At 30.9% G+C, this 21,030-nt stretch overlaps 2 protein-coding genes across 3 annotated transcripts; one reads left to right on the forward strand and one right to left on the reverse strand.

Moving 5' to 3' along the window:
• The first annotated feature begins 2,634 nt into the window (after positions 1–2,634).
• On the forward strand, positions 2,635–6,593 carry LOC100793778 (protein NDL1). 2 transcript variants are annotated; one of them, XM_003525260.5, is made up of 11 exons: positions 2,635–2,944; positions 4,008–4,107; positions 4,286–4,383; positions 4,487–4,575; positions 4,814–4,874; positions 4,998–5,084; positions 5,166–5,243; positions 5,335–5,391; positions 5,539–5,594; positions 5,714–5,849; positions 6,139–6,593. In XM_003525260.5, the coding sequence occupies exons 1-11, from the start codon at positions 2,870–2,872 to the stop codon at positions 6,358–6,360; spliced, it is 1,059 nt and encodes a 352-aa protein (XP_003525308.3). In that variant the 5' UTR covers positions 2,635–2,869; the 3' UTR covers positions 6,361–6,593. The 2 variants fall into 2 exon arrangements, with proteins under 2 accessions (XP_003525308.3, XP_040871610.1); XM_041015676.1 differs by lacking the exon at positions 2,635–2,944 and adding an exon at positions 2,979–3,911.
• Positions 6,594–7,993: 1,400 nt separating this feature from the next.
• Positions 7,994–15,348, reverse strand: LOC100793240 (xaa-Pro dipeptidase-like). Its single transcript, NM_001254131.2, has 15 exons — positions 15,170–15,348; positions 15,038–15,098; positions 14,719–14,814; positions 14,468–14,617; positions 14,108–14,239; positions 13,454–13,581; positions 13,013–13,055; positions 12,346–12,429; positions 11,795–11,836; positions 11,457–11,527; positions 10,994–11,047; positions 10,780–10,885; positions 10,586–10,654; positions 9,439–9,582; positions 7,994–8,420 (listed from the first exon to the last, which is right to left on the reverse strand). The coding sequence occupies exons 1-15, from the start codon at positions 15,343–15,345 to the stop codon at positions 8,316–8,318; spliced, it is 1,461 nt and encodes a 486-aa protein (NP_001241060.2). The 5' UTR covers positions 15,346–15,348; the 3' UTR covers positions 7,994–8,315.
• Between the last annotated feature and the right edge of the window lie 5,682 nt (positions 15,349–21,030).

Consider the following 21,030-nt stretch of genomic DNA (forward strand, 5'->3'; position numbering starts at 1 on the left):
TATTGATATTGATTATTAATTCATCTAGTTGAAATTTCTCTGTAAAAAGGAATCATCTAGTTGAAACATTGTAAATAATAAATGTTTTTATCTCTGTTAAATACGCTACGACAAAAAAATACTGACAATTTTATATCAGATAAAGCTTTCTTAATATAATGTCTGTCTATTAAAAATTAAGTTGTTTATTATAAACTTTGAGTTTATAGTAATAATAATATGACATGTTGCTATCTAAAAAAAATGGCACGCTATACTAACATATAATTCTGTTAATATATATTATTAGTCTATAAAGTTTTAGTGTAATGCATCGTAGGATATATCAGTGCATGCCTTCAAATATATACCCATACATTTCAATAATTAAGCCACGCATTCCCAATGACGCTATATTTTTCATTTTAGATGCGCATTATACATAACTTAGTTGATGTGATTAAAGTAAACATTGTCATGGAACGAGGCCTACACCTGGATAGAATGGACACTTGGAACATACTCTGTAAAGCTAAATGCAAACATTTCGTGAAGGCTTCTTTCAAATTATTTAGTATTAAGGTTTGGTGAAGATGAGAAAGAATATTGGTGAATTAATGAATAATAGATGAAATAGAAAAACCGAAAGCAATGTGTATGAAGATGATTAGGAAGGCATGATTAATGATTGGAGTCAAATGAAAGGCAAGCAACCTACCATTTTTTAACTTCTAAGGTCCATCTTGATAAACAGATGCCCACGTCTAAAACGCGAGTAATTACACAAACTACAAAATGAGAGAATAGAAAGAAAAAAAAAGGACCCTTCGAATAAAAGATCCTATGACAGGTGTGCACGCACAATAGGGTTTGGAGTCAAAGGGAAAATGATGGGGCCATCGAAGGCCACAGCCCTGGTCAGAGAGGCCGAAGGTAGACGCATCCCGCAAATTACGAACCTTTTAGATTTTGTTAGGTATTCATGATGACTGAAATCATTTTTAGTAAAAAAGAAAGAAAGAAAGAAAGAAAAAACTAATTAACAGAGGAGAAAATTATGTTCAAGTGGAAGAAAAAAATTAGAGAAATAGCAGTCATACATTTTGAAACACATTTTTTAAATATACTTTAGTTATTAATTACATAAACATTCTAGAGAAAAATATATAAAAATAGATATTTTAGTTTTTTTACTCTTAAAAAACTTTCATTCTATTTTCTCTCCTAAAATGGAGACATTATTGCAAACTTGAGTTTCACATTTTTTTTTATTCATTCTTTTGTCTCCTGTTAAAGCCAAACGAGCGAGGGAAGGATTAAAATTAAGAGTATTTTGCTTCCTTTCACTTTTTCTTTATAACAAAATAATCATATTATATTAAATATGTAGTTGTGAAATATATATATATATATATATATATATATATATATATATATATACTTTTTATGGTTTTTTTAATTTATTTATAATTTTATTCATTTTAGAGTAATTTGAAATAATTCTTTTTTACATAGTTTTTATTATGTATTTTTTTATAATATAATTGTTCTAAACATGATCTAGGTTTGGTACTGGCCTAATTAATCTCAACCAAACTCAACATCCAACTTAATGTCTACCTATTTTGGTATCAACATCATAGTTGATATCTCATATATGACTGAAACTTGATTACTTTAAGCATTTAAGTGTATTATTGACATAAAAATGCGTTTATCTCGACGAAATTATATGTAGCGTGAACCACATGAAAAAAAAAAGGATTAAATTTAAGACTACTTGGCATCCTCCCTTCATTTGTCTTTCACTTTTTTGTGTGTAACAATCATGTTATATAAACATTTACTTGATATATATATGAGTTTTAATATATTTATAATTTTATTAATTTTAGATTAATTTGAAATAAATTTTCCGGCATATTGTTTCCTATGTAACTTTTTAAAGTAATATATCTGTTCTAAACATGATCTAGGTCTAAACTTATTGACCTAATCTTGATGAAACTCAACTTTTAACTTGGTCGTCTTCCTATTTTGGTATTAACAGCCTAGTTTAGGTCTCATATATGACTGGCAATTAATTTTGAGTGCATTATTTGAGACAAGTAAAAACTGTCTCAACGAAGTTAGACGTGGCATGAACCACTCACCTTCTACTGATCCTTCTTATAGTCTCTTTGATAGTAGATGAATAATTGATATAAGAAAATCATTCAACACACCACCTCTCAAACACAAGTCACTTGTTTTTTTAGTTAGAATATATAAGTAAGTCATAATTAAAAATATCTTAAAATATATCAACAGGTTAAAGTATTCAACTTAAAAAATAAGTGACTATATTAATAAATATTTATAAGATTTATCAATACACATACTTGTTTTTAATTAGAATACGATAGCAAGTTATATATATATATATATATATATATATATATATATATTAAATTTTAATTAAAATATATAAAGAAGTCAAATAAAATTAATGAAATACAAACATTTGATAATATTTAAATGTAAGAGTAAATATGAACGTGGCTCTTAAAAACCAAGCCAATTCATTTCTCAAACACTTATAATTTTTCCATGAGCGGAACAGCGTCGCTTTGGAGAAACGACGTCGCCCGGAGGCAAGGGCGCGGTTAAAAAAAAAAAGACAAAAAGGGTCGAGGTTAAATTCTGTTGGTACGGAAAGAAAGCGTCGGTAGTGGCTAACCGCAAGTTAAAATTCGGAAGAGAAAGAAAGAAAGAGAGACAAGAAACAGAACAGAGACAAAAGAATCGAAGTGCTTCGTATATAAGCCATTAAAGGGCTTATATTTCTTTCTTGGTGGGTGGAGGAGGCTTCTTTGAAGTGAGTTGATCATTTCATCAGAGCGAGGCTTCCATGTTCACCACAGCCATGCCAGAATCCAATGATTCCGTTTCCGTTGACATGGAGAAGATCTACCTCGGTGGAAAGGTCGCTCCCACACCCATTTCATTCACCTTCTCTTCTTTTTCTTTTCTTTTTTTTGCTTTCAAGTTTCAATTTTTTTCTGGGGATGGATCGAGTTCCAGTATTTCTCAATTGGGTTGCATTATTTATATACTCTGCTGGTTCATGGGTTGCATTATTTATGCTGCATTTTCGGTTTCTGGATTTTTCTGTTGCTGAATGAAAAAGGAGATGTACTATTGCCAATGACAATTTTCTTTTGGGGGCTCTAATTGTTTTGCATAACGGAGCATTTGATGGGGCAACTGTTTTGCTAGTGGGATCTTTGTTGGAAAAAATAGAAAAAAAATGAATAAGAAAAGTTGTTTACTCTTGAAAATTCATGGGATTGGCTTCGTTTTATATACTCTGCTTGTTTACTTTCTTTATGTTCTCTCCTGGAATATTTTTTTTATCATATCTTCTGAATATTTGAACACAGAAAATAGGGGATCTGCTGTGCATTCCTCGTTTTTCATTTGGCTGTAGTTTTGAAATTTTGGGGATGAAATTTATCATTTTGGTATTCGAGGCGATTTGGGTGATGTAGGTAGTTTTGTTTGTTTTTATTTTTTTAGTTTTTCTGGTTTATAGGAATACACCCATTAGTTATTAGATGCGTTTCAGTCATTCTTTTGCTTTTAAAAGCCAAAGATACTCTTCACTTTTTCACTGTCTCCCCCCTTATTAATATTATTATTATTATTATTATTATTATTATCTTGAGCATACAATGATTGGAATCTGGAATGACTTGTTTCACTTTTCGGTTCAGATAGTGATATTAATGTGTTGTTGTTGCTTGTTGGTTTGGGTTGCCCAAAAAAGGAGTAAGGGCACATGGGGAACCATGTTAGGGGCCAAATAGCTTGAAAAAGGTTCACTTGTGAATTTTAACATTACTCAAATGGAGTGTATACTAAATAAAGGATATCCTTTGCTTTAGGGGAAGGTTCTTTTCATTCCTAAAATTTCCAATTTCAATTTTGGTACCCTTTTCTCATTCTTCCTGTGTTTAAGCTACATTCATTTTGGATTGCCATTTCAGGAGCATCATATTCGAACTGGCTGTGGTACTGTGTCTGTCATAGTCTATGGCGATCCTGACAAGCCAGCTCTGATCACTTATCCAGATTTGGCTCTAAACTGTAAGTGCAGCCAATTTATTTTCTTTTATCTACTTTCACTTGTTTCAACATTATATTTTCTTTTTACCTTCTGTTATAGAATTTGTCTGAGTTTCTCTTTAGGTTACATTAATGATTGCATTGTACATGTGTGTATCTGGAAATATGATTCAATATTTACTTCTGTGTATTGGGGCAGATATGTCATGCTTCCAAGGACTATTTTTCTGTCCAGAAGCAGCTTCTTTACTGCTTCACAACTTTTGCATATATCATATCAGTCCTCCTGGACATGAGGTTTGTAAGTTGGTTGATTTGAATGTGTTTTTTATTGCATTTAGAACTGAATATTATTATTCACATAGTTTTCCCTCTGGAACTTCCACAAGAGTTCTTGCAGTTGGGAGCAGCTGCAATTTGTGTCAAGGATCCTGTTCCTTCTGCTGAAGACTTAGCAGATCAAATAATTGAGGTCCTCAACTATTTTGGGTAATTAGAATATAATTACAACGTTGATACTTTATATTTTGGGGGGTGGTTAGCTTTTGTCTCTCAGAAATCTTTCTTTTATATGAACAAAGCCTATTTAAGTTGATCTCTTGCTTTGCTTCTATTTTGAATAACCCAAGATTTCGGGAATTGGGAGTTGAATAACAGTCCTTTTTTTCCTGGTGAAATCCAATGTTTTTGGTATATTATTAATGGCATGAACTATTTTCTTGTCCAGGCTTGGTGCAGTGATGTGTATGGGAGTGACAGCTGGTGCTTATATCCTTACTCTTTTTGCTGTATGTACCCCCATCATTAACTTTGAAAGGAAAACTGTGCTATATAATTGATGCTTTGCAGTCTTATGATCAACTTATGAAGTCAGTTCTTTCTTGATTCATTTCTCTGGTATGTTTTTACAGATGAAATATAGGGAGCGTGTTCTTGGTTTAATACTTGTATCTCCCTTATGCAAAGCACCTTCTTGGACGGAATGGTTTTATAACAAGGTTCGTTTTAATTTCTTGCATATTTTCCTTTTATGAATTCTCTGATATGATAACATAGTCAACCACTTGTAAAAATTTCAGGTGATGTCAAATTTGTTATATTTCTATGGTATGTGTGGCTTGCTGAAAGAGTGTTTGCTTCAGCGATATTTCAGCAAGGTATTATTATGATGCAACTATGAAAGTTTCTAAGGTCTGCTGTATTCCCTCTTCATTTCACATGTTGAGTTTTCTCAGTCTGTTTTAACAGGAAGTTCGTGGTAACGTTGAAGTTGCAGAATCAGAGATAGTTCAAGCTTGCAGAAAAGTTAGTGCTAAGCTAATTTAGTTTCTTCACCCTGTACTGCTCTATAGCTATTAGCTGGAATGTGACTGCTATTCCTTTTCTCACTCTTTCCTTGTTCGTTGTATTCACCTTGCTTTGCATTGGTTCTTTGTCATGTTTCTTTTCCAGCTGCTGGATGAGAGAAAGAGAACAAATGTCTTACGGTTTCTTGAAGCAATTAATCAGTAAATCTCCTACATATTTGCTTCCCCATTTCTAATTTTGTGTGTGGTTGATGTAAATGTAGTATTAGTATGTGAAATGGAGAATTTATGTGCTACAACTTTGTTTTGCCAAATTGTAGGAGGCTTGACATTTCAGATGGATTGAAAAGATTAAAATGTCGTACACTTATTTTTGTTGGGGACAGTTCTCCTTTCCATTCAGAGGCTCTATACATGACTTCAAAACTGGATAGGAGATATAGTGCCTTGGTTGAGGTATGTGTAATGTGTAAGGGTGTAGATGTGTAGCATGCATGTATATATGACAAGAAAGCATAGCAAATAGGGATATGGATAAACGTTCAGGTGAACATTTGCAAAATTGATTTAATTCAATACAAAAGTTACATAAAATTGCTTTTTAATTCAATTAATTTTAGATTCAGAATCAATTTTTCAACGTGAGACCGAACATGCATTGTTTACCTAAAATTATGTTATAACATGATTTTAGATAATTCAAGGCAAATCCAAACATGCATTGAAACGGGTTTTCATTTTGCAGGTCCAGGCTTGTGGATCAATGGTTACAGAGGAACAACCACATGCAATGCTGATACCTATGGAGTACTTTTTCATGGGGTATGGGTTGTATAGACCAACCCAGTTCAGTGACAGCCCAAGAAGCCCACTAAGCCCATCTTGCATCTCTCCAGAGCTCCTTTCTCCAGAAAGCATGGGATTGAAGCTGAAGCCTATAAAGACCCGTGTTTCACTGCAAGTTTGAAAATAATAAGCCCTTGATTTTTGTAATTGAAAGCAGTTTTTTTCTTCAAAATTTTTTTATTGTTAAAGAGGGGAGGGAGGGATAGACAAAGAAGTTGTAAGAGGGGTTGTAGATAGAAAAGAAGAAAAGGGCATGGACAGAATACGTGAAATATAATATAAAAACTATAGGGAGGAAAAGTTGCCTTGATTCATTTGTAAGTCTATCTTCAATAAAGGAATCATTGAGCTGTATCACGTGGACTCTTAATTTATTTATGATTTGTTAAGGCACACACAGGATCTTTTCCTCCACTTGGATATCTTGCATATTTACTACATTCATGCAATCGTAAATCAAGATATGATTGGAGGGTTTAATTTTTTAGAAATGTATTTTAAGTCTGATTTACCAAAATAAAATACTATTAATAATCCGATCTTGATCTAACAATTTAATCAATGTGTGAATGTGGAGAATTGAGATCCCATTTGCAGCTGACTGTATCTGAGTTTTGACTTAATTTTAATCTTATTTTGCGGATTAAGTTAACCTAAAAGTTTGTGCATAAAATAATGATGGCACCATCCAAAGCAAGTAAACACGCTGTAACGAATATTTTAACCCCGACTTCATTGCCTCCCTATTAAACCGCCCTATTGGTCTATAGTTTGTGTATTAGTAGCAATTTTAAACTTAACGTGGAAAATTGCATAATACTACATGATGTAATAATATTTTATGATGGTTCAAAAGGAATAAATAAAATATCAAACCATATTACTTGTTAACTTGCACTTTATTGGTAGAAAATAAGCTGGAGCCCATTACTAAGCTATCTCAACTTATGATATTAAGTTTATTTCCGCTTGCGCAGGCATTGAATTTAGTCGCCATTCATACTAAATCACTCAATTGATCATATCAAGGTAATACTTTAATCATGAAAAGTGATGACTAGGTAGTGTGGTAAGGTGCTGTTTTTTTTATATTTTCGGATTAGAAAATGAGTCGGAAGAAAAAGATGTTTTGCTCACTAGTTTTGTCTATTTTATTTATATATTTAAATAATATTTATTTTAAGGTATAACATTACATTTTTAAGAATATCATCTCTCGAAATACTATAATTAAAGATGTTATTTCTATGTAAATTCAAAAATATATTTAGTTATATTTTAATAGAAATATTTTTTTAAATTGAAAAATGATTGAAATAAATATTAAGAGTATAAATAGAAGTTATAATTGGATTCGAAAATAAATTTCTATATTCTCATGCGAATATAGCTTTTTCATCCTTAACCATGAGAATAAAATGAAAAAGTTATTTTTCGGATATGAATAATGTCCAAGAATAAATTTTTAAAGCTCATAATAGACATAAGACTACTGCATTCGCACATGCACATTTCTAATAATGAAATTTTAAACCAAGAAACAAACACCCTCGTAAGGTATTTATAAAAAAAGTAAAATAAAAAATATTAATTTGGAGTAATTTTGTAATGTTAAAACCACCCTGATATTTAATTTCTGTTTACATGTATCTTATTAATTAATAGAAGTAACACACCAAAATTTTAATCTTATTGTGGACCGAGAGTTAATTACTCTTCAAATTTATTGCATTTATGTATTTTACAATTTTTTTGGGGCAATTAACAACTTCATTAATACTCGAGGAAATGAATGATCAATATTTGATTGATAAGTTGATTAGGAGCAATCTCATAATTGCACTTTCAATTGGCTCCGAGAACTTGCATCTCTACAACATAGCACAATTTTTCAAAGAAAACATTACTAATGCCGAGCTTTGCATTGAAATGCTTATTGGTTAAATTTTTGCCACTAATCACGTGATTACATGGAGGATCTGGGAGAGTGGAGTTACTTTCTAATATTTATTTAATAAAAAAAATACAAACTTAGCAGACCAGTTCAGATCAAGGACAGGTGAGGTGAGGTCAAACTTAGATCTTCTGAGCTGGCCATGGTGCCCCTGCCATCACTGCCTCAATCTCCCGCATTTCCCTTGGACACTTGGTCATATTGTAGCAACCAGTGGCAGTAACAAGCTGAATACATCATAAAGGAATAAACAAAGTAATATCAAATAAGCTCATCTACCAGAATAGCCATGCACTTTTATAATGATACAGTGTTTGATCACAAGAAAGGGTGAAGAGTTTAAAGTTAATCACCCTGCAGGAGACATTTCAAACGAGAAACTTGCTTTTATATGAAAGTAAGAAAAATAAATATTGACTGTTAAGTATTACTCATGAATGGTCAAGTATATTTTGAGAGGGGACCTGCTAACCTACTCCCCTACTTGCCTTTTAGGAGTATGTTAGCAATATACAACTTTGGATTTGATCTACTTCTAGAGGTGTAACTCGTTTAATATACTCCTAAAAATTATTAGATTAAACAAGTTACACCTTTAGAAGTATATCAAATCCAAAGTGGTATATTGCTAGCATACTCCTAAAAGGCAAGTAGGGGAGTAGGTTAGCAGTCCCCCTCTCAAAATATAGTATTGAATAAGTGTATGTTGGGGCAAATAATACTAGGTTGAGAAAGAAAAAAACATTAACGGCATATAGAAATACAACAACAACAACAATAACAACGCCTTATCCCACTAGGTGGGGTCGGCTACATGGATCAACTTCCGCCATAATGTTCTATCAAGTACCATACTTCTATCCAAATCATTAAGTTCGAGATCCTTTTTGATAACCTCTCTTATAGTCTTTTTGGGTCTTCCTCTGCCTCGAATTGTTTGTCTTCTCTCCATCTGGTCTACTCTCCTCACTACAGAGTCTACCGGTCTTCTCTCTACATGCCCAAACCACCTAAGTCTATTTTCCACCATCTTCTCTACAATAGGCGCTACTCCAACCCTCTCTCTAATAGCTTCGTTTCTAATTTTATCCTGTCGAGTCTTACCACACATCCACCGCAACATCCTCATCTCCGCTACACCTACTTTATTCTCATGTAAATGGAATACCACATCACTATTAACGGCATATAGAAATGATAAAATAAAAACTAAGTTATCCTTAATAAGTTCAGTAAATGGAATACCACATCACTCTCAATTCGGACTCCACCAAAACCTTTAAACCTATTAATTGCTTCCTGATTTAAGAACTTGGAAGTTTCTGGACTATTCATGGCAGGAAGTAGCAAAGCATCAATAAAGTAGCATCCAGGCTCCACAGTGATAACCTACAAGTGTATAAATAATAGGTAATAGGTATCAGGGGATCATACCAAAGATAAGAAATGAGGAAAATGTGCATTGTATTAAGTGTATTAAGAAATGAGGAAAACAAATCTGAGCAGTATGAGAGTGCTCAGTCTCTCCAAGATCAAGAGTCCAACTCCAACCAAATTCCCGCTTGCCTTTCTTCCTCTATTACTCTTCCCTCTCTATAATCACTTCTCTCCTAATTGCCTTACGTGTCAGTGAGGCAGTTAGTTTCCTATTCTTCATCCCTAATTTGATTAGGTGCATCATATTTATTATTCTTCATTTTCCTATAAACACGCTTAATCTCAGCTTTCTATTTTGGGCCATATTAAATTATTAATAAACAAGGTTACCTCATCATCAAAATTGTATTTATAGTTCATAAAATAGAGCATTAACTAATAGAGATCAAAGGAGAAGACCCCAAACTCAACTGAAGCAACCAGGGTTCACAAATTGCAATAATCATTATGATTTTAGCTTTATGTGTTACCACAAGTACAAGATAGGTAACCATTATTCTATTGAAGATTTCAGCCAAAAAAATTGGGTAAACCCACACTTTAGTCCATGAGATTGTAATCACCGATCAATTTAGTCTCCAACTTTACAAACCCTCACTTTAGCTCCTATCTTTATAAAACATTATTTAATTTAGTCCTTAATGTCAGTGAAAAATGAGTAAAGTGAAAAGCATTTTGCAAAGTTAGGAGACTAAAGAGATCAATGCTTGCAATCTCAGGGACTCGAGATAGGATTTAGCTGAACTAAATCCTTTGGCAATAACTTTAAAGCAACTTAGATGGTTCAATACCAGAATAATTTAACACTCAAAATAAATCAGGGAGTTTTAGGTGCATCCTAATTGTGCCAATTTTAATGTAGTATAACTCAAAGCAAAACATCAACTACTATTTATGCTTCATATCAGTTGCTACTTAAAAAAAGCTCTGATTACTGAGAAAATCCATAACTGACCATTCCTTCCCGGAGATCTCTGATTGTCCGCAAAGATTTTAATCCAGGTTCCTTTCTTCTTTCCAGGCCCTGCAAATCAGAACAAAGTTCCCAAGACATTATATGAAAAAGAAGTTGCCGATACAAGATTGGTTATACAAGCCAATGAAGCCATTAATTAAAGGAGAAGAGGAGCAGATGAAACTCACAAATACCTTTAAGTAGCCTCCAGGGTCATGTGTGTCAATACCAAGGAAATGCCCCAGACCATGTGGCATAAAAGCAGCACCCAAGCGTGAAGCCATCATGTCATCAACATCACTACACCAAAATCCACAAATATGCAACTTCATAAAAGATTCTACTATCCTAGAGATTGTATCAAGATGAAAGTTTCCCACTCAAAATAGAAAATACAATCTATGTTACCCCAATATAACATGTCCCCTCTTCAGTGACTCCAGAATCACTTTTTCTGCTAATCTGCAATTTTAGAAAGGATATGAGCAGAAACAAGGCAAAATAACGCAACACTTATTCCTATTAAAAAAATAACTTAGTACAAATATTAGACAACAGTGTTTTTGGTTTCACAATGAAGTCTAATGATGGCTATCAGACTAGATTTACTCTTAGGTTCCTATATTCAAGACAATGACTGTAATTTCTCAATCAAGCTGCAGACAGCAAAATAAATACATGTGACAGCATGTGCCTAGGCTACAATTCTGTTATATTCCAATCCATCAACTAAGTTAAATAGTCAAGATACTTCTCTCAAGTAAAGCACTAATATAATATACTTGTTCACAGCTATTAGCACTTGAAAGCTGAAACCAAATATGGCAGACAATTTAGTTGCTTAAAAAATGATACTTGTACTCAATCATACATGTGCATATCAACCCAGTTTATTCCAGGTTTCATTGCAGATATAACGGCATTATGAGCATCTAGCACAGCCTGCAGAACATGGAAAGCAAGAGTAAATAATTGTTGAAAGAAATGCTATAAAAGTCAAGTCATTGAGGTATATGAAAGGTACATTGGTTGAACCATACTAACATGCACATGAACGCCTAGAGTTAGTTGAGCCCTTACAAAAAATTATTACATTTGTTTGTTAGGGATACACTGCAAATATTTGTACTGGTGCAATTTTCCCATTAAGTAAAGAACATAAAATTTGATTTTCCTTTGATAAAAAAGGTTTTATAAGAAAGCACTTACACTATATATAAGAGATTGATCACTTGTAAACTTTCCATTCACCTGCACCACAAAATTAAAGTTGAGTATAAAATTATTGTTCTAGTTAGTCATTAGTAAGATAGTGCTTGACACAGCCTTTTTTGGCTTCTTTTCTCCACAAATATAGAAACCCCTCCAGCTAGCTTCTACAGAAGCTCCATTTTTATTTTTTTTTACTTTTCCTTCATTAAAAAAAGTCTACTTTTATTTTCTAGACCTAATTTAAAATTGGGTTTAAACCACCTTTTCCTTTTAAGGAGAAGAGAAACACAAAAACTATGTCAAACACTACCTAAATACTAATACCTGGCTGGCACACACACACAAAAAAAAGTCTGGCTTATTATAAAAATAACAATGAGACTACAACAATATAACAAATAAACACATGAACAGGCAAAGGAACCAAGTGATGTGCAGTTTTAGCATAGGCATGCCTGATGATTCAGTGAAATTGCTCAAAATGGCAATGCAAGTAACAGGGAAACTAAGTAAAAATACAAAAAATAATTATTTATGTGAAGACTCACAGGGAAAGAACAAGTTATGTCAGATCCATAGAAATGGTACTCAGCTCCCATATCAAACAGCGCCATGTCTCCATCTTCCAAAATCTACAGAAAAGTCATGGTTTAAGAAAGAAGCTTGAGCATCTCAAAAAGGTAAATAACATTGATCATCCAATTCAAAACTATAACTTCATCTTATTCTGTCTCTTAAGGAATGAAGTTTTCAATATTTAATATGTTGATTAGCCATATCTTAAGTCACCAAATACCACAAATAGTTTACTTTTTTTCCTGTTTTCAAAGATTTTTTCATCATTTTTTTTTCCATATTCCTATTTTTACATATTCCAGAACCAATTACTTTTCCTACTAGTGAAAGAAAAAATACTGATGGCTAGGCTTGGTGTTGATTAATTTCAAGTTTCAATGTAGGAAATCATAAATAAGTATACAGCTAACACAGCAATTGTGCCCAATGCAATTTCCCAGAGGTGGAATGCACCAAACAAGTAAAAAAAGTCACATCACCAATCTATAAAGATGAATTGAAACCATCAACATTATGATAGCCAATCAACCACATTGGCTGCAATGATAATGACCTTCAAAGGGCCTTCCAAAAAAAAAAATGACCTTCAAAGGTAAAAAAAGAATAATAATGATAAGAAAAAGTTCTCCTATACCATACCTTGTCATTAGGAGCTGCTGCATGGCCATAATGAAGAACAGCACTGCATTAATACATACATGTTAGCCAGCCCACTTTATGATGAAGGTAGCTACTATTTAAAAACCAACACACACACACATATAAACATTATACATGGTATGGCAGTAGCCTATATAGTACAATATTACAAACAGTCAGATAGCAAGCCAGCAACATATCAAACATAATTACACACGCATAATATGTGTGTGTGTGTGTGTCATACATGGTATGGCGGTATGTAGTACAAAATTACAGACAGCAAGCCAGAAACATATCAAACATATTTTTTCTTTCAGCAAGCCAAGAAGTCAATCTTACAAAGGAGCATCGAGTAAAGTTTTATTAAACCAAAAGTATCTGAGAACCACATTTATTGTGACGAAAATGGTTACAATAACAGAATTCAGAAATGTATACCTATTATCACCAGTAGCACAAATACATGTATAGGAGCAATGCCGGCATCCACCATACATGTAGGTGTGGTGAAGAAAAATGCTTTCAAGCTGATACTCCTTCATGCCCACTTTAGTTTTTCTCATAACCTGTTTCATTGTAATGCATATTGCAACTATTACAAAAGGATTTTCACAAAACATGTGTATAAAGCCATTCATACTTCATCATTGAGATTATAAATTCTCCTACTAATAGATAATGTAACCGTGTAAAAACACCCTCATATGGTCCTAACTCAACTAAATAAATCCAGATAATTTCAGTGAAAAATGGGTCAATAACCAGGTTAAGTAAAGGGAAATAGTACTATTTTCTATATGTTCAGATCTATACTTTAGTTATTTTCCTTACTCTTATTATCTAAGAAAAATTCATCATTAATGGAAAGCTAAAAGATACTTCCAAGTTTCCAAAATCACTTCCCTTTTACAACTAAAACAAAACAAACAGCCTCAAATTAGGAAGATACTAAAAATTAAACCATCACAATTGCAATATCTATAGCCTATTTCCTCTTAATACATTCCCATAAGCTTCAAAGGACATTTTCATAAATGTTCAAATTAAGTACTCAAGAAACAAGCATAGCTTTGTCATTTTAAGATTAGTTACCTCAACATGAGCTTCAGAGCTTATATCATTGGCATACTGAATAAGAGCAATTTCCAGCTCTGACTTGATGACACGGCATTCAGTCAATATAGGATGCAAAGTAGTCAAATCCTTGTCAAACTTATCAATGCCCTAATGAAATAAAATTATCAATATACAATACAAGTAGTTCTGAGAATGAGTTTTCTAATAGAGGTAGGGTAATTGGTAAGTATTAGCACGTCATCACAAATAACACAATAGTATCGGTACAGAAGACATTTTATGCAATGACAGTTTGGGGTCAGAAATAATACATATCCAACAAATCACTCACTGTCCTGGTAAAAAGAAAAATGGATCTAGTGAAGGGTTAAGAACCTGAAACTGTGCTGGTTTAGAGTAATTATCGCTATCTGTATTAAGGCCATGCAAGAGAAACAGCAAAGGTTTCCCGGAACACTGGTAATGTTGTTGCAATACACTTTCAATTTCATCTGAGAAGCAACACGTGGTAACCATGTAGTGTTCCTGCAAAGGAGGATGCATAAATGTGAAGCACTAAACAATAACATACACTACATGCAAATTAAATCCGTTAAAAAATTGATGAGTGGGAGTGGGAGGGTGACCTTAAAGTAGGAGAGTGGCTTAATCTCCCCCAACCAAACAGCATACTCAGAAGGTAACCTAGGAGCAAATAGGATAGAATTCCCAGTTGCAACGTCCTTCAAAAACCAATAGCAAGCATAAATCAAAATCACTAACTTATATACTTTAAAATGATCGAGCTTGTGAGCACAATACAATAATAATTAAACTATGAACCAATTAGATAAAACTTTTAAAACAATTATTAGAAAAGTAATCAACCATAATTATCTGAATTTATGAAAAGCAATACATTTAGCGTGCATTTAAAATAAAGAGAAGAAAAGAACGAGAACGAACAATAGCTGCATAGAATCCAGGCTCTATGACTCCAAACAAGTAAGCGAAGTAACTCTCTTGCCTGCGAAGCGTGGGAAGCAAATCGAATTAGGGATCGATAAATTGAAATGGCGAGGATTATGATTAGGATACCTGAAGAGCTCCAAGTGATCGGTGTCGTAACGCGTTTGCTCCTCGCCACCTTGAAGGAGGACGAAGCCATGGAGAGAACGAGAAGAGTCGGAGAGGTGTTGACGAAGGGATGTGAGAAGCTTCTCCCTGTTTTTGACATGTAGCTCCATCCACAACTTAGGATGCTCATCCCTCATACCCTTGCTAACAAATCAATATATGCTAGGTAATGTAATAAGCAGAAACGGAGGTGCAAATAGCACTCCCAAACAATGCTATAGCAGAACATAACACGGTCCATCATCATACGAGCGCCTACATAAAACATCAACTGTATCCTTCTCATTCAATTACACTAATTTATGCAGTCAAATCCTAATTGTCCCCACCTCATTCATTCAAATGTTAATGTCAGCAGCACCAAATTTCTCAATTGAAACAATCTTTCATCCAAATATTTATTTAACAAACATTTATCACATGAAAAATTATACTATAACGGTTTTAATTCAATAAATTACTTGTGATGAAAAACAACAAGGAATAAACATCACATAGATTTACATCAATGGACTTTCAGCACACCATTTAAAGTAAATTGATATTGGTTTTTTCATTTGTATAGTACCCAATTTTTTCATATCTATTCAATGTAAGACTTTTTCTATTTATATCCTATAAGAAACTTCATCTTCCCATTTGTACTTCAACTGTGTTTAGATACATAGTTTGAAAAATCCTTTCACAAATTACAGCACCTGGATATATTACTAGATAACTACTTTTAACACGAGCACATCCAACAATCCGAATTGTTTTAAACATAAAATCAGAAGGACAATCATTTTCATTAATTTTAGAGCAAAATTCTCTACCTATTGGCTTCTCAATTTGTATGTTTAAATGGGGGTGTTAGAAAGGGTATGAAAAAATAATTATCATTTTAATTAATATTTTTTAACATTAGGAATGATAAAATGAAATATTTTTGTTAAATTTATATAAAGTTTTTTTGGTCCTGATATAAATTTTATAGTTTAAATTAGTATAATTTTCCCCTTCCTTTAAACTCTTTGTTGAGTCCACATTGCATTTTAATAAAGCCCACTGACACTAGAATGCCAAAAATAAGACGAGAAAATCGACCCAAGGAAAATAAAATAAGGCAAAAGAAACTAGATATGCTTGCTGAGAAAACAAAACATTGGAGATATTAAGACAAAGTACATGGGAGTTCTTAGAGTATGAATGCTCTTGCCTCTTGCTCAAGGAGGAAAATGCATTCGAGAAAAAGAATGCATTTCAACAAGAGTAAATAACTTTTCTCTCTTGAGAAATATTTAGATTATATTTTTCTTTTCTTTTATGAATTTCATGATGGAAAATGGAATCATTAATATTGTTTTGATAAAAATATTCTTTTAAATATATTAGTAAGCATTTTTAGTATTACTTAACATTTTGTTATTCTACAGTGAAAAAATAGAATATAATACGAGCACTTTATTACCAAAACAACGTCATCTTTTAAAATTTATAATTTATGTAATAAAATAGTCATTTCATTGAAAAGCTGGCCAAATTGGTATATTAAATTTTTTATAAATTAAAAAAATATTTGATTTGTCAACTTTCATGGTAACTTTGTCATTTTTATTAATTTATTTTTAATTCTATCAATTTTACAATAAATTTAATCTTCAACTTTAGAATGAATAGATTATTTGGTTATAAAATTGTCAAACTAAATATATAACCTATTTTTTTATAAAAAAATATTACAAAATGATTCCTTTTATAAATAAGCATTTATATGCTATAAGTATGCATTTAATTTCATGTTATAAACTTATATTCTTTAGAATATGTTGACATATCAATTAACGTGATTTTATATAATTTTTTACACATTTGGTTCATGTTGAAGAAGTGATTTTTGTTTCAAAATTGATTGGGTTTAAGAGTTTTTAGATAGCTTTTGCATCTGAATTTAAAAAAATTACACTAATTTTTATTATTAACTTGCTTTTATAACAAAAACATTAACATAAATTACAAAACTTCAAAATTAATTTTATCAATATTCATCTAAACACGTGTGAAGAGTTTGAATTTCATTTTATCTTTTTAAAATCATTTTAAATATAAAATGTTTTTTAGTTTTTTAAAATATTTTAAAATGTTGATTTTAATCTCTATAGAAATTTATACTATTTTAATCTTATATTTAATCAATAACACATGTTTTTAGTTTCTAATAAAAGACTAAAATTATATTACTTTTGATAAATGTACTATTAAAAATTGTATTACTTTTCGGTTCCTAATGAACAACTAAATGTAATATTTGAAATATTTTGAAGAAAAACATATTTTATCCTTAATATAAATGTCTTTAAAACCTAAAAAATATTTAAATTTTTTTATAGATTATAAGCATTTTGCCTTATAATAATTTTGTTGGAACCGTTTATAATATTTATAGATGACAAAATTCTATTTAACATAACAGCAGTTTCAATTTTAAACTTATCAGTGTTTATATTTTTTAATAACTAAAATAAAATAAAATACAACGCATTTTCAATCTCTATCACACGACCGTCAGAAGCAAACTCCGCAAAATGAGAAAAGTTCAGTACATCAGTATCTTGTATTGCGTCAGAATCCGTGTTCTACATCATCTCAATCATTGGAGGGCTTTTTTGTTTTTAATTTTTCGGGAGAAATGTTGTTATTTTAAGTATATTTATTAGGAAATAAAAATTATTTAATAAAAACTGTCTATTTCATTTTATGTAGAATAGTTGCAAAAATTAATTTATTTGATATAGTTTATTTTTAAATTTTATTGAATATTTTCAGAACATTAATTAGTATTTATTTCATAAAGCTTCAATTTTAATATGAAAAGAATTTAATAAAATAAATAACAATATATCTTTTTAAGAGTATTCTGAATATTAAATGAAATTATTTTTATCTTCATAACATAAAATATATTAATATTATTTATAAATAATACACTGAAAATCGATTGAAAAGATATAAAATTATTAAATTTAATAATTTCTTATAAATTCAATCACTGTTTACGCACCCTTTAGTAGGAATAAAAGTGAGGTGAAAGTAAGAAGAGGTAAGTCCCTCAACACATAAAATGCACCAAAAAATAAGGTCGAAGGGTGCTAAAATGAACAGTAACAATGAGAGGAACATTAAAAGTTACCGAATAAAAAAATTGCGCAGCATCCACCCGCGTGTTTTCAACTTTTCATAAGATGAAAATTTGCAGAATCAGTTTTTATTTTTTTTTAGAAAGCATAATCAGTTATATAATTATTTATTTATTCAAACGCCACCCCTCCCTCCTAATTCTTATTCTTATGTAATAATAATAATACAAAATTATCATAATTAAAAATAATATTAATCCTAGAAATAATAAAAATAAAATGAAATAATAATAGTAATAACAATAAATAAAAATATTGAAAATAAAATAATGAAAATATTTTCTACCTACCTAACCACTTTATTCAAATATTTCATCTCTTTTATCTTTTTTTATTTTTTATTTTTACCAAACAATCTTAGTATTTTCACTCTCTTTATACTTTTTTCATTATTTTTATTTTTTTTCTTTTCTCACATTTTATTTATTTATTTTTACTTCTATGACAAAAAGGACGTTAATTTACAAATAATCTCTGCCAAAAACAAAAAAGATGAGATTTGCATCTTCCTCGAAAATCCAAATGTTTTTCATGGGTCCATATTTGACGAAGCAACAGAAAATGAAATGAGACACTGAGATCGCTGAAGAAGAAGTTCAGGCACCAACACTGTGACCACGTCCTAAAGAAGAAATACTAATTTATTTATTTTTTTCGTTAAATTTAAAATAAAAATTTATTGCTAAGGAAAATTTCTTAAACATACATTAGTAACATTACCCAACAGCAACCAAGGATGGCAATGTTTTTTTTTTTTTAAACTGTAGGGATGGCATGTAAAACTCATTATGTATTGAAAATGGATAAAAGACAAGCATATTGTTTGATTTCAGAGAAAATATATGGAGATAAGTAAGATGTAGAAAAATAAAATAAAAAATTGCATCATGCTAAAATGGTTGTAGGTAAAAACACACGAGACAGAAAATAAAATGGTAGAATCTATGTGATTTACTTTCCCCCTCTAGGAAGGACAAAATAAGAGAAACTATGATTAAATTAAGAATTTTGCTAGTCTAAAAATTACTATTATAAATATATATTTTCTCTTCTCTTAATTTTTTAATCAAATAAAAGAGTGTTACATTTATGTTTTTCTTCTCATGTTTTGCTCCCCTTCATTCAACAATGTAAGTTTTTTTTTTCAATTTTTTCATTGTTTTCTCATTTGCTTTTTAATTAAACATAATAGTAGAAAGGATTTAAAAACACAGGCAAGGGGGTGCAAGAAAGAGGGCCACGCGAAACATTTTAGATGTGATCTTAAAGACGTTGAAGCATTAATGATTGAGTCAAAATGGGTCACATTTATCGCCTTACAGTTAAAGCAATAACTATTGAGAAACTAACCCAAGAAATAATGTATAATCCGTACCGTATATATTTGGATAAATAATTTAATTAAGTATTTATTTAATAAATTAATCACATAACATATTATATTATAACTTTCACCATAAAAATTATTTTAAAAATTTTCAACAACTTTATAAAAAAAATCTTAAAAACATAAGTTATTTTTACAAATATATAACAATAGATAAGGAATATCTTCTGCTTGGTCTCCACTTTTTTTTAGAGATATTTATCCTCAAATATCATGAGAATCTTATACATTATTCTATGTGAGTGATGCCTAAATTTATAGTTTTCAATTTGTTGAAACAATGCCTGAAAACTGAAAAACTATTCACTACTCATCTTCTGATATTTGGTAATTGCACACTCTTGTCTTTTGGTTCCCATTATCATGGTGTTACATATAAAAAAATTTGATTTCCATTATCTCACCATTCCTAATGTAACTCTTACCTCTCCCATAAAATTTAACTATTACCTTTGTCACACTTACCTGAAATCTCCTTCCAATTACTACTTAAGTGATGGTTTTATTTTGCTTTTAACCTTTTGTCTTTTTCTTTTGTTAATTTTTTCAAATTCAACTCATTCCCATTTCTTGATTTTTTTCATATTATGTGGTTTTAGGTTGAGAGATTTAAGAACAATTGATGAATCATCAAATTCAAAGAGGTTTATGAGATTTTGGGATAATTTTGCTTTTTAATTTCAAAATTTTGAGTTTTTTTTTTATTCCAAGTTGTTGTAAAGGGAGGATTGCATAACTAATTCTCTTTTGCTCCATTTTTTTTTAATTCTCTTTATTGTCTGATAAAAATTGTTTAATGTCAGATGAATTCATTTAAAGATATTTTTAAGGTTTTCAAAAGAAACAAAGATTATAAAAATCACAAAAGATGTCTCAGGTTAATGAATATTTATCACACAACACACTTAATAAATATCAAGCAACAAAGTCATTATTCCTTATAACATGTTAACACACAAAATATACCGTACAAATCCCAAAAGAAAAGAAAAAAAGTATTTATATAATAATAATCTTCCTTTCCAAAGAAAAAAGAAAGACATAATAACCAAAGTCTTTGCAAGAAACATGCTTCCACCAAGCCACCTCCTATTTAGGAATTCTTCTCATGTCTTTGTTCCCATTCCACCTAGCACGACACTTGACCTCCCATCATTTACTTACCAACACCTCATAGATGTATATAGTGTTACGCGCAACAATAGTTATATCATATGGGTTTTTCTTAGTTTATACCTTGAAGTTTTTTCAATTTATTT

The sequence above is a fragment of the Glycine max genome, chromosome 5 (assembly GCF_000004515.6).
Source record: "Glycine max cultivar Williams 82 chromosome 5, Glycine_max_v4.0, whole genome shotgun sequence".
NCBI classification, from domain to species: Eukaryota; Viridiplantae; Streptophyta; class Magnoliopsida; order Fabales; family Fabaceae; genus Glycine; species Glycine max.

What these genes read in the sequence shown, in the direction of transcription:
- LOC100793240 (NM_001254131.2), bottom strand. Translation starts at nt 15,345, where the DNA reads ATGAGGGATGAGCATCCTAAGTTGTGGATGGAGCTACATGTCAAAAAC. An exon ending in AACTGGGTTGATATGCACAT is followed by an intron (nt 11,048 to 11,456) that starts GTATGATTGAGT and finishes CTAAAATTGCAG; the next exon opens with ATTAGCAGAAAAAGTGATTC. An exon ending in AGGGGACATGTTATATTGGG is followed by an intron (nt 10,886 to 10,993) that starts GTAACATAGATT and finishes ATTTTGGTGTAG; the next exon opens with TGATGTTGATGACATGATGG.
- LOC100793778 (XM_003525260.5), top strand. Translation starts at nt 2,870, where the DNA reads ATGTTCACCACAGCCATGCCAGAATCCAATGATTCCGTTTCCGTTGAC. An exon ending in CGGAATGGTTTTATAACAAG is followed by an intron (nt 5,085 to 5,165) that starts GTTCGTTTTAAT and finishes TAAAAATTTCAG; the next exon opens with GTGATGTCAAATTTGTTATA. An exon ending in TTCAGCGATATTTCAGCAAG is followed by an intron (nt 5,244 to 5,334) that starts GTATTATTATGA and finishes CTGTTTTAACAG; the next exon opens with GAAGTTCGTGGTAACGTTGA.